The following is a 13,488-nucleotide window of genomic DNA, read 5'->3' as shown; positions in this document are numbered from 1 at the left end:
GCAGGAAGCTGAATTCATTTTCCATGTGCTTTAGGAAAAACTGGTGTAGGTTTCCTCTCTTAGAGAGAGAAGGGTTGGGAAAGAGAGTTGGAAAGGGAGGGTCTGGCTCTATCCTCATAATCAGCTACTCTTTTCCCAAAAGAAAAAGGAAACAGGCCCTGTCTCTGAGGAATACCCTGAAAGGGCCCCATGATGAGCCTAGTCTCTTCTCTGGGGCCAACTCTAGGAGTCTTCTCTGCTTCAGGCTCTGGTCTTCCTACAGGCCCTACTCCCTCACCATTCTGTGGTATTCGATCATGCCTCTTCCTTGAGGCAGGATGGAGTATGACTTCATTAATCAGTGTGCCCTTCTCCACTCTCCCCTTCCTTCCCTGCAGTTCACAAGCAGCTATCTTATGGGTATGCTTTCCAGCTGTGACTCAGAAAAGTGGAGTTCAGGCATAACTTGTTCAAGGTTATCTATTCTTTGTTTTATTTGGAGTTTGGATGTTTTTGTTTGCAGACAGAGCTGTGAGTTAAGGTAATAGGTGACAGATCTAGGTTTGTCTCAGCTTGTGAACTTGACAAGGCACTTAACCTCTCTGTTCTTTGTATTGTTTCTTGTTGTGGGGACAATAATCCCAGTCCTTCCCACCTCACTGGGTGGGGTGATCCAATGAGATCATTGAGGAATAACTCTCAATGTTATTATTGCTCTATTATTAACCATGAATAATACCAACATATCAATACGTCCTCTAATCACTGGTCTTAGAGCTTGCTATTCTTCTGCCATGGTCCTGAGAAAGGAAGTTGGTTTTTGCAGTAGCCTCTAAGTCCTTTAACCTGAAATAACTCTAGATGGGAGCCCAATAGCTCCTACTGAGACTGTATTCTGGTCACATTCACTTTCTTCCCACAGAGACACACAAGTCTTCCATCAGTTATCCTAACTCTTGTCCCTCAGAGACAAGGACTTGCCTCTCACACCTGGAGTCTCCAGAATATATTGGGTTGAGGTGGACTTCTACACAAGGCTTGCATTGTGAAAGTCTGAATTAAGTTTAGCAAGCACAGACTACATAGAGATGGTGATCTGGACTTGAAGTTCACAAGCTTATATTAGGAACGGTCATTGTGGAAGATATCAGGCTGTGTTAGGGAAAGATTGAAGTAGTTATATAGTTAATTATTTTGAGAAACAACCATATACCATTTTCCATAGTGGCTACACTATTTTGCATTCCCAACACCAGTACACATAGTTCCAACCTTACCACTTCCTCATTAACACTATTTTCTGGATTTTGAGCATAGTAGGATGGCTGTCTCAGTGTGTTTCAATTTGTATTTCCCTAATGATTACTGATGTTAGACCTCTTTTCTTATTGGCCATTTGTATATCTTCAGAAAAAATGTTATTCAAGTCCTTTGCCCATTTTTGAATTGGATTATTTAGTGGGGGAGGGGGTATTATATATTCTGGATATCTATTATATATTCTGGATAGTAATACCTTATTAGACGTATGCTTTGCACACACTCTCCTATGTTGTAGGTTGTCTTTCTACTCTCTTGCTAGTCCCTTCATGAACAGAAGTTTTTTGTTTTGATGAAGTCCAATTTATTTTTCTTTTGAGACCTATACTTTTGGTGCTATAACCAAGAAAACATTGCCAAATCCAAAGTCCTGAAGCTTTTCACTTACGTTTTCTTGTATGAGTTTTATGATTTTAGATCTTATATTCTATCTTTGATCCATTTGATTTAATTTTTGTATATGCTAAAAGTCCAGTTTGAGTTTTTTGCATGTGGATATCCAGTTTTCCCAGCACCATTTGTTTGAAAACACAAATAATGAATTCTTTTTGTTTTTTCCACAAGTTATTGGGGTACAGGTGGTATTTGGCTATGTGAGTAAGATCTTTAGTGGAGATTTGTGAGCACCTGGTGCACCCATCATCCGAGCAGTCTACATTGCACCATATTTGTTGTCTTTTATCCCTCACCTCCTCCCACTCTTCTCCCCAAGTCCCCAAAGTCCATTGTATCATCCTTATGGCTTTGCATCCTCGTTTTACCCAACCCCATTTTACAAAATAGCATTCGGCAGTTGAGCACTTTCCCGTTCCTGGTTTCCTGAACAACATTATCTTGTAAGTTTTCTTTCTCCTCCTTTGGTGTTGTCTTCTGCGGCTAGTTCTTTTTTTCCTCTCCTTTGAATCTCTTCTCTTTGTACACCAACTTGTAAGCATTTTCATTTTTCATGGTTTTAACTATCTACTCTTTGACAACTCCCAACTCTGTATCTTCAACTCAGATACCTCCCTTGAACTTCAAATAGGTAAATTATTTTCTTTTTTTTGAATGGCATGCCTGTTTTATTTAATTTTTTCTTTAAAACACTGAAAGTGTGGTCCTGCATCAGCAGCATTACCTGGGAGGAATTCACAGGCTCTCAGGCCCACTCCAGGCTTTCTTTCTTTTTTTCTTAAATATACTTTAAGTTCTAGGGTACATGTGCACAACGTGCAGGTTTGTTACATATGTATACATGTGCCATGTTGGTGTGCTGCACCCATTAACTTATCATTTACATTAGATATATCTTCTAATGCTATTCCTCCCCCCTCCCCCAACCCCACAACAGGCCCCAGTGTGTGAGGTTCCCCACTCTGTGTCCAAGTGTTCTCATGGTTCAATTCCCACCTGTGAGTGAGAACACGCGGTGTTTGGTTTTCTGTCCTTGTGATTGTTTGTTCAGAATGGTTTCCAGCTTCATCCATGTCCCTCCAAAAGACATGAAGTCATCCTTTTTTATAGCTGCATAGTATTCCATAGTGCATATGTGCCACGTTTTCTTAATCCAGTCTATCATTGATGGACATTGGGGTTGGTTTCAAGTCTTTGCTATTGTGAATAGTGCCACAATAAACATATGTGTGCATGTGTCTTTCTAGCAGTATAATTTATGATCCTTTGGGTATATACCTGGTAATGGGATAGCTGGGTCAAATGGTATTTCTAGTACTAGATCCTTGAGGAATCACCACACTGTCTTCCACAATGGTTGAAGTAGTTTATAGTTCCACCAACAGTGTAAAAGCTTTCCTATTTGTCCACATCCTCTCCAGCACCTGTTGTTTCCTGCCTTTTAATGATTGCCATTCTAACTGGTGTGAGATGGTGTCTCATTGTGGTATTGATTTGCATTTCTCTGGCCAGTGATGATGAGCATTTTTTCCTGTGTCTGTTGGCTGCATAAATGTCTTATTTTGAAAAGTGTCTGTTCATATCCTTTGCCCACTTTTTGATGGGGCTGTTTGATTTTTTCTTGTAAATTTGTTTAAGTTCTTTGTAGCTTATGGATATTAGCCCTTTGTCAGATGGGTGGATTGTAAAAAGTTTTCTCCCATTCTGTAGGTTGCCTGTTCACTCTGATGGTAGTTTCTTTTGCTGTGCAGAAGCTCTTTAGTTTAATTAGATTCCCCTGTTTGCAGATGACATGATTGTATATTTAGAAAACCCCATCGTCTCAGCCCAAAATCTCATGAAGCTGATAAGCAACTTCAGCAAACTCTCAGGATACAAAATCAATGTGAAAAAATCACAAGCATTCCTATACACCAATGACAAACAGCCAAATCATGAGTGAGCTCCTATTCACAATTGCTTCAAAGGGAATGAAATACCTAGGAATCCAACTTACTAGGGATATGAAGGACCTCTTCAAGGAGAACTACAAACCACTGCTCAATGAAGTAAAAGAGGACACAAACAAATGGAAGAACATTCCATGCTCATGGATAGGAAGAATCAATATCATAAAAATGGCCATACTGCCCAAGGTAACTTATAGATTCAATACCATTGCCATCAAGCTACCAGTGACTTCTTCAGACAATTGGAAAAAACTACTTTAAACTTCATATGGAACCAAAAAAGAGCCCACATTGCCAAGACAATCCTAAGCCAAAAGGACAAAGCTGGAGGCATCACGCTACCTGACTTCAAGCTATACTCCAAGGCTACAGTAACCCAAACAGCATGGTACTGGTACCAAAACAGAGATATAGACCAATGGAACAGAACAGAGGCCTCAGAAATAATACCACATATCTACAGCCATCTGATCTTTGACAAACCTGACAAAAACAAGAAATGGGGAAACGATTCCCTATTTCATAAATGGTGCTGGGAAAACTGGCTAGCCATATGTAGAAAGCTGAAACTAGATCCCTTCCTTACATCTTATACAAAGATTAATTCAAGATGGATTAGAGACTTAAATGTTAGACCCAAAACCATTAAAAGCCTTGAAGAAAACCTAGGCAATACCATTCAGGACATAGGCATGGGCAAGGACTTCATGACTAAAACACCAAAAGCAATGGCAATTATTTTCTTTTCTAACATCTATTCTTATCTAATACACATGTCCAACAACATGTCCAAAACAGAACTCTGATTCCTCTCTCTCTCCAACCCTGTAAACCTGCTTTTCTCTTCGTGTTTCCCGTTGCATTGAAGCCCTTCTCCTTACTCAGCTTCTCAGACTGGAGCCTTCCTTGAAGCCCATCATATTCTCATAACCCCACATTGAATCAATCTACCAACAAATCCTATCGACTGGACCTTCAAAGTATATCCCAAGTGTAATCACTTCTCATTGCCTCCCTGCTGCCACTCTGGTCTAAGGCGCAATCATTTCCTGTGTTGGCTATAACAATAACTTTTGTAACAATAACAACTCTTTTATCCTTGTCCCTTACATCGAACCCAGAGCAGGTATTTTAAAGTTTAAGTCACAGTACAACAGAACCCTGCTCAAAAGCTTTTAATAGCTTTCCACCACAGATCAAACAAAATTCAGTCTTCACCATGTTTAACAAATACCCTTTGGTCTCTGGACTTTTGCTACCTCTCCTACCGTCTCCTCTTAGTCACTCCAATCCAGCAACTAGCCTGATATTGTCCCTCAAATTCACCAAACACATTCCAGACATCAAGGCCTGTATGTCTGTTCCTTTTGCCTGGAGCACTGTCTTCCACATAGCTGCATGACTTGTTCACTTGTTTCATCAAGATTTCTACCAAACGTCACCTTCTCAGAAAGGCCTATCATGACCACCTTGTCTAAAATTGTGTCCCATGTCATTTTCTGTCTTATTATCCTGTTTTTACCCATAGCACTTTTAAAATTTATTTTTCATTAACAAAGTGTATATATTTATCATGTACAACATGGAGTTTTTAAATGTGTATACATTGTGGAATAGCTAAATCAAGCTAATTAACATATATCACCTCATATACTTTTCCTTTTTTTTTTTTTTTTTGGTGAGAACAGTTAAAATCTACTCTCTTCATAAGTTTCAAGAATATAATATGTTATTAACTGTAGTTCCCATCTTATACAATAGGTCTCTTAAATTTATTTCTTTTAACTGAAATTTTGTCTCCTCCAATCAACATTTCATCAATCCTGACACCCCCACACCCTGGGAACTACCATTCTATTTTCTCTACTTCTATGTTCAACTTTTTTAGATTTCACATTTAAGTAAGATCATGCAATATTTGTCTTTTTGTGCCTGGCTTATTTCACTTCACATAATGAACTCCAGATTTATATGTGTTCTCAAATGACAGAATTTCCTCCTTTTTTAATGCAAAATAGTATTCCATTGTGTGTGTGTGTGTGTGTGTGTGTGTGTGTGTGTGTGTGTGTGTGTCACATTTTCTTTATCCACTCATCCATTGATGGACACTTAGACTGATTCCATATCTTGGCTATTATGAGTACTGCTGCAGTGAACATTGGAGTATAGGTATCTCAACATATTCCTTCGGATATATATCCAGTACTGGGATTGCTAGATCATGTGGTAGTTCTATTTTTAAGTTTTGGTAGTGCTATTTTTAACTTTTTGAGGAAACTTCATACCATTTTCCACAATAGCTATACTAATTTACATTCCTGCTAACCATGTGCAATTTCTCCATACCATCTCCAATGCTTGTTATCTTACATCATTTTAATAATAGCCATTCTAACTTCACAGAAATTTAATGCTGCAATGAACATCAGTGTAGGTATCTCTTTAACATTGTTTTAGACATATACCCAGTTCTGGAGTTGCTGGATCATACAGGTAGTTCTATATTTAACTCTTTGAGGAAACTTTATACTATTTGCCATGAAGGCTGTACTACTTTACATTCCTACCAACCGTGTGCAAGGATTCTCTTTTCTTCACATTCTCTCCAGCACTTATCTTTTGTCATGTTGATAATAGCCATTCTAATTTCATGGAACTTTTCAATATCTATTTGTCTTATATTGATTTTGTAATGCAAATCTCTCCTATTAGCATAGATGTTCCATGAAACAAGAACTTTGTCTTCCTTGTTCAATATGGCATTCCTAGCAGTACTTAGAGAAATACTGACACATAGTGGGTGCTCAATAATATTGTATAGAATAGTTGTTGTTGACTGAATAAAATGTGCCCCCATAGTATCCTAAGTTAATGCTAAACATCTATGACTGTCCCTGAGACCCATAAAAATAATGTAGAGCTGAGGCTTGGCTCTGATCATCGTGGAGCTGGCAGAAAATTGGAATCATTTCATGTATCTGTTTTACCACTTTAGAATCAGTTGAGTCCCTGAAGAACCAAATAGAAGAATGACCAAAACTCGGGATCCCCAAAACTTTTCATATTTGAAGTGTCATTTCTCTGTGAGCTCCCAGGGAACCTATATGTTTGGAGAATAAAGCCTGCACCTTCCTCTTCATCATCTGGGCCATGTCTTCCCCCACTAGGTCTTCCCTTCACCATCTGCATTTAAAGCTCCTTAAAAGCAGGAGTATTTTCAAACTTTTATACCTCCAGGACAATAGCAGATACATAAGCCATCAATGTGTCTTTGTTGACTTACTGTCCGAAATCAAGTTTCATGTCTGCCCAGACGACATTTGATTAGAATCCAGTCTGTTCTTTTGACAGTCATCCCCCAGTACCTAACATCATCACAATCTTCTTTCAAATGCCAACAGACAGACAGAAATTCATCCTGGTCTCTGCCTTCACAAAGTCTATCGTGTAGGAATCTACTGATGATTTACCAGGTTCTAGGCACTTTACTAAAAATTGTATATGTGCTATCTCATGTCAACCTTCCCTATTTTGTAAAATGGAGAACAAGAGGCTAAGAGCTGTTACTTAACTTACCTAAGGTCAGGTCAACAGTATTTAAAGTGAACTCTATCCCACAAATGGCATTTGATAAGATGCTGTGTGGGCAATAGGGAGAAAGGACACACACAGGGTGTCAGAAAATAATCATGAACACATTGGCTTTGAATTAGGCTTCAGTGGTCCTCAGAAAATGCCCAATGTCCCTTGCCTTCTAGGTTTTATACATGCTGTTTCCTCTTCCTGGTGTATTCCTCCCTTCAAGCCCACTTTACCCTTCTAAACCCTAAATCCTTGACTAGTTCTTGATAGTGAATCCCTCCCCTGCCAAAAGAGCCTCTGTTTTTTAAAGTCTGTATATGTTCCATTGAATTTTAATTGATTTTAATGTCTGTACATCCTTCAGTCCAGACTGTGACCTCCTTGAGAACAGGGGCATGATCCTTCAACCCTATGCCTTAAAATCTACCATAATCCTTCACATATAATAGATGCTCAGTGATTGTTACATTTGATAAAATAAGATAAATATTTTGTATTGAGGGCTTAGCAGAGACCAGGCAAAATGATAAATGTTTTGTATATATCATCTAATTTAATCTTCACTGCTTCCCTACTTTACATATGAAGAACTAGTGTTCAAAAAAAAATAGTGTTTCCTAAATAAACACCAGGAAGCAAACATTTTATCAGGGGTGTCCAATATTTTGGCTGGGCCATACTGGAAGTTGTCTTAGGCCACACATAAAATACACTAACACTAATGATAGCTAATGAACTAGAAAAAAGTCACAAAATAATTCATAATGTTTTAAGAAAGTTTACAAATTTTCGTTGGTCTACAGGTTGGACAAGCTTGTTTTAGATGGAGGGAGGTGGCCAGGAGAAAAAAACCAAAATTAGTAAAACATTCTAAAATATCTTTCTATGCCAAAAAACACCCTTAAGACTATGCTCAAGGACCTTGCCACCTACCCCACCTACCCACATTGAACTCTCAGGATAGATCTCTGCTATCCTATCCTTCCCTCTCCCATCAGGGCCTGTATTTTTCCAGCTTTCAATTTGCTGCCTCTTTCCAGCATCCCAGGGGTCTTTTTAGCATCTTTATCCCCCAGGGAATTGCTATTCTCATGTAGGGTGCTAATAATAGGATAAATACCCCAGTTGTTTTGCTTCCTACACTCTAACCCCTGTAGGACCAGATCCCACTACCACATCCTGCCTCAGACCTGGTAAGTTTGTCTCTCTGTCTGTCTGGTCTTCTCAGTGTGCCTACTATCCGGTTGAACAAAGACATGACTGCCACTAAGGTAATTTTTTCACTGAGGTTGTCTCTACTTCAGATTAAAAGGACTTACAAATGAATCACACTTTTGACCACTGTTTTGTGGCCGTGTAGTTTAATTGGCTCTTCAGGTAACTGTCTCCCCTAGTCATCGCCGTAGTAGCCTATGAAGTAGGAATCAACCTCTCCAGGTTACACAGATAGGGAAACAGTTTAAGAGTGTTTAGGTGGCTTGACCAAGATCACACAGCCGGTGAGTTGTAAAGCTGAGATTTGAATCTGGCTGCCCTTGGGCACCCATGAATGAGTGCTAAATTCTGGATTGGAAACTTCCAGATGCTCATGAGCACCTCCAAGATAAAGAACTTGCTCCGTTCCTCACGAGACAGCCTTGTTCCTGGCATTTGAACTCCTATTCTTACATATTTTAGGTAAGGCCTTTCTTATATTAAGTGCTAAAATAATTTAGAACAAAGCAGGGGAATGAGGGGCATTAAGGAGAGTTATTCCGGAGAGCTATCTGGAGGAGGCAGGGAGGCTTCCTTGCCTGATCTCAGTAAGCAGATGAAACAGAGGAAAATAATACTAGAGAATAGGCAGAAAAGGGTTCATGGGCAGAGAGTAGAAAGCTTTAAGAGTTTCTAGCCATTCACCATGGAGAGGGCTCTGCAGCCATGACACACACTCCCATCCTAGACATCACTGAATCAGACTAAAGTGGCAAAGGCTCCTTTGAACACGGTGATGATAACCCATCTTCTGCCTTGCATACTTTCCCAGTTCCCTAAAATCTCATCCTGAGTGTTTTTCATGAGTTCTAACTCAAATATTAGTAGGAGAGTAAAGAAGTGAGGGCCACCCAAGCCTCTCACTTCAACCTTGACCTCTTTCCTAAAATCCAGGAATATTATACTCAACATATGCTCTTCCAACTTCATATTCCCCCTCTGTGCAAATGGGGTGAGACTATGGGAACTTGTGGTCATTATGCTGTGTAGTTCCAGATCAAGGGTGGAGCAAAAGTTTTTTGAGTAGCAGTTTAAGGCCTGAGAAAATATGATTCAATCATTAAAAGACTGAGATGAAAGAAGAAAAGAAGGGAGGGAAAGAAAGTAGGACCATCTCATTCATGACTGGATTATTCAGCTCTCAATTTTCTCCACAAAGGGTACTGAAGCACGGATGCTGCAAAAGCAATATCTCACATAAATGTATGTCCCTATGTCTTCTGAGTACAGCCTTACTTATGCATCTTGCACAATAACATATATAGATACACAAAATCACATGCCCAGCCAAACACTGTGGTCCCATCAAATGGAACAGTTTTACATACATCATTTCACAAGGTCCTTCACACTCTGATTTCTCTATCTCAGACCTTTCAGCTACCATGAAGGCTAAAATCTCTTCTAGGCTTGCTTGGGCCCAGGCTGGATGGTGGAAATTCAGGGAGATATCATAGAAGAGAAAAACGGGAAATACATAAAGGGATGACAAGACAGAAAGGAACAAGATGATTTGCTCAATATGAGAGTGACAGCCACAGTTGACATTGGGATGGAAAGGAGGCATCCTGGACCACAGTTCTTTCCTGCAGATCACATTAGAAGACCTTACCCTCTTCTTTCCTGCTCCTACATCTTTCCCCAAAACAGTTTCCTATGATCTCTGGGTATGGGTAGCTGATGCTAAGGATTGCAAGGAGCATTGCATTTTAAGATTAGGAATACAGATGAGCATCACTATATGGTAAAATTGGTTCCACTATCTCTGTTTCAATTAGCAATTGGAACACAGTCACATACAATTATATTAGAAGTTCTTTTCTTTTGATAGAGGTACTTTGCTTTCTACTCTCTCCTATGTCTATTTCTGGTTCTTGTTCTCATCTTTTTTTATCTCACCACCTCTCCCTCTACTGTCCCCTTCCTGCCTTTTTTTGTTTAATCTTTCCTTTCTCTCAAATTCCCAATTACTACCTCATTAGATAAGAAAAAAAATGAGATAAAAATATATTTCAAAATGTAGGTGAGGGAAGATCAGAAGGGTGTTTGTGGGTAATAGGAGATATGGGGAGATGTATGGAGGTACAGTACTATCATTTGGTCAAACCTGGGTCTCCAGTTTTGCTTTCAGGGAATGATTCTATGTTCCCAACTACTAAAATTTACTTCTTACCTCTTTCTTTTATGTACTTTTGATTTTTATGAGAGAAAATGCTTTGTATTCAATCATTTCTCAATGACCTTAACAGATTATTTTTATAGCCAAATTAGCCTGATCCCTACCACTGACCAATTCAGCATGATCACAGCTGTTTCTACCAGCATCCGTACAGGAGACTTGAGGCAAGTGCAGGATCCTTGTACTAAACATAAACCAGACAATCTTACGCCTGTATCAGACTACCAAAGACTCAGCCTCTCACCTCTGTTTTGCTGTTCCTGGTCAGAACCTAGGTTCTGAGCCTCATCTATGGGTTATTACATGCTCAATGGCTTGAAAAATCCACCCAAGATCTCTTCTCCTTCCTATCAATTCCCTTCAGACCTGATCTTTCAATCTTGAAAAGTAACCACATTTGAGTCTTCCATTCAATCTGCCTGACTTTTTATCATTAATATTACTCTTATATTGTCACACAGGCAGATGAATCCGAAGAAAAAAATTCAGAGTATAGGCAAAAGAGGGCTCACAGGTAGAAGAAAGCTGCAAAATTCTCTGCTACAGCTTGTCACCATAGAGAAGTTTCTATAGCCATGCCACTTGCCCAGTGCCCACAGCCTAGACATCATTGAATTGGAGAGAAGTGTGAAGCGCTCCTTTGAACCCTGAAGCTAGTAACCCACCTCCTGCCTTGCATTATTTCCCAGTGCCCTACTATCTTCCCATTCTGGATGCTTTCCACGAAGTCTAATGCAAATATTTCCTGCTGCTGTTCAGCCACAGCATAAAGATGAATCCCAGTTGCTTCATCTCTCAGGGATTCCTAGGACTCAGAGTAAGGCAGTGAGATCTTCTCTACCCACCTTACCTGGCCATGAAACTCACAAACCATAGCCATCAGAACCCAACCTCCTTTCTGCTCATGGGAATTCCAGGCCTGGAGGCATTCCACTTTTGGATTGCTTTTCCCTTCTGCTCCATGTATGCCCTGGTAGTGCTGGGAAACATGGTGGTGCTGCTAGTGGTACATTCAGAGCCTGTATTGCACCAGCCCATGTACCTGTTCCTCTGCATGCTATCCACCATTGACCTGGTCCTCTGCACCTCCACTGTGCCCAAGCTCCTTGCACTTTTTTGGGCAAAGGATGCTGAGATCACCTTTGGGGCCTGTGCTGCCCAGATGTTCTTTATCCATGGCTTCTCAGCTGTAGAATCTGGTATACTGCTAGCAATGGCCTTTGACCGCTACTTAGCCATCTGCCGGCCTCTGCACTATGGGTTGTTGCTCTCCCCAGAGTCTGTAGGCAAGCTGGGGGCTGCAGCTGTGCTTCGTGGCTTGGGACTCATGACCCCACTCACCTGCTTGCTGTCAAGACTGAGGTACTGCAGTCGAGTGGTGGCCCACTCCTACTGTGAACACATGGCTGTGGTGAAGCTGGCTTGCGGAGGAACACAGCCAAACAACATCTATGGCATCATCGCTGCCACACTGGTTGTGGGCACTGACTCCATCTGTATTGCTGTCTCCTATGCACTCATCCTCCGGGCTGTGTTAGGCCTCTCCTCCAAGGAGGCAAGGGCTAAGACCTTTGGCACTTGTGGCTCCCACCTGGGTGTCATCCTTCTCTTCTACACACCAGGACTCTTCTCCTTCTACACACAGCGGTTTGGCCAGCACGTGCCCCGGCACATCCACATCCTCCTAGCTGACCTCTACCTGGTTGTGCCACCCATGCTCAACCCCATCATCTATGGTATGAAGACCAAGCAGATCTGGGATGGGGCCCTCCGGCTTCTGAAGTGGAACCCTGCTCAGTCATAGTCTTCAACCCCAACCTGAAACCTTTATCTTCTTCTCCCCTCAGCCTTCAGGGGAGACTGGTGGCTCCCAACATGATAGGGACACAGAAACCCATGCTCAATGGTACCCGTACTTTGATAAGGAGCAACAGTAAAATCAGATGGTGGAAGATCTGTCAGGTGTTTCTTACTTATGATGTAGATATGGTTACAAAGCTCAGGAAGCCCCTGTCTAATGGGAAATATGGCTACCAAACTGATGATGGCCTCCTAGGGAATCCAATTCTGCTGTCTGACATTGCTCCTACCTTCCAGAAGATATTGTTAAAATGGGAAAGATATAGCTACTGGTATGACAAGGAGAAATAACCTCCATCCACAGACAGGTATTCCTACTCTGATAGGAATACATATATACCTCCCTCATCAAGTTCTCCATCTGACTGGGGAGAAACACACCCACACCCATACATAGAATCAGGCAGAGAGGCAGAGACAAGGCACTTGGCAATTAGCCATAGGGATGATAACCACAAAAGAAGGAGAATCCTGGGCAAACTGTCCAGTGTACACAAGAATAAGTAACAAGGTATGATGTAAATCTAGGAAGGTTCTCTGGAATAGTTTTTATCTTTTCACTGAGCATGTACTATGGGCCAAATATTTTGCTAAAACCTAGGGCAAATTAGGTCAAAGAGCCTCCTCTCATGATGACTGCTCACTGTTAGAGGGAACACACATAAGGAGACAGTGGCCAAAGTGAATCATACTATTTCAGTTGTCCCTCCTTATATGTGGGAGGATTGGTTCCAGGAATCCTATATAAACCAAAATCTGTGCATATGCCAAGTGAGCCGTAAGAACAGAAATATACAAAAAGTTGGCTCTCCTTATTTGCAGGTTTTATATCCTACAATTCCAATATTTTTTATCTGTGTTTGGTTAAAAATAATCTGCCTGTAAGTGGACCTGCATATTTCAACCCATGTTGTTCAAAGGTCAAACTAATATGATTAGGGTAAGCACAGAGACCGTGGGTAAAGAACACCA

At 40.7% G+C, this 13,488-nt stretch overlaps 1 protein-coding gene across 1 annotated transcript; it reads left to right on the top strand.

Annotated features, from left to right (window-relative positions):
* Window positions 1-11,512: 11,512 nt before the first annotated feature.
* On the top strand, window positions 11,513-12,654 carry LOC105542851 (putative olfactory receptor 52P1). Its single transcript, XM_011984552.1, has one exon. The coding sequence runs from the start codon at window positions 11,513-11,515 to the stop codon at window positions 12,458-12,460; it is 948 nt and encodes a 315-aa protein (XP_011839942.1). The 3' UTR covers window positions 12,461-12,654.
* The last annotated feature ends 834 nt before the right edge of the window (window positions 12,655-13,488 follow it).

Source organism: Mandrillus leucophaeus, unplaced genomic scaffold, assembly GCF_000951045.1.
Source record: "Mandrillus leucophaeus isolate KB7577 unplaced genomic scaffold, Mleu.le_1.0 Scaffold1065, whole genome shotgun sequence".
NCBI classification, from domain to species: Eukaryota; Metazoa; Chordata; class Mammalia; order Primates; family Cercopithecidae; genus Mandrillus; species Mandrillus leucophaeus.
Note: the sequence above shows the minus strand (reverse complement) of the source record. Positions and strands in the feature narration are given on the sequence as shown.

Excerpts from the sequence above, each read along its gene's own strand:
- LOC105542851 (XM_011984552.1), top strand. The coding sequence starts at position 11,513 with ATGAAACTCACAAACCATAGCCATCAGAACCCAACCTCCTTTCTGCTC.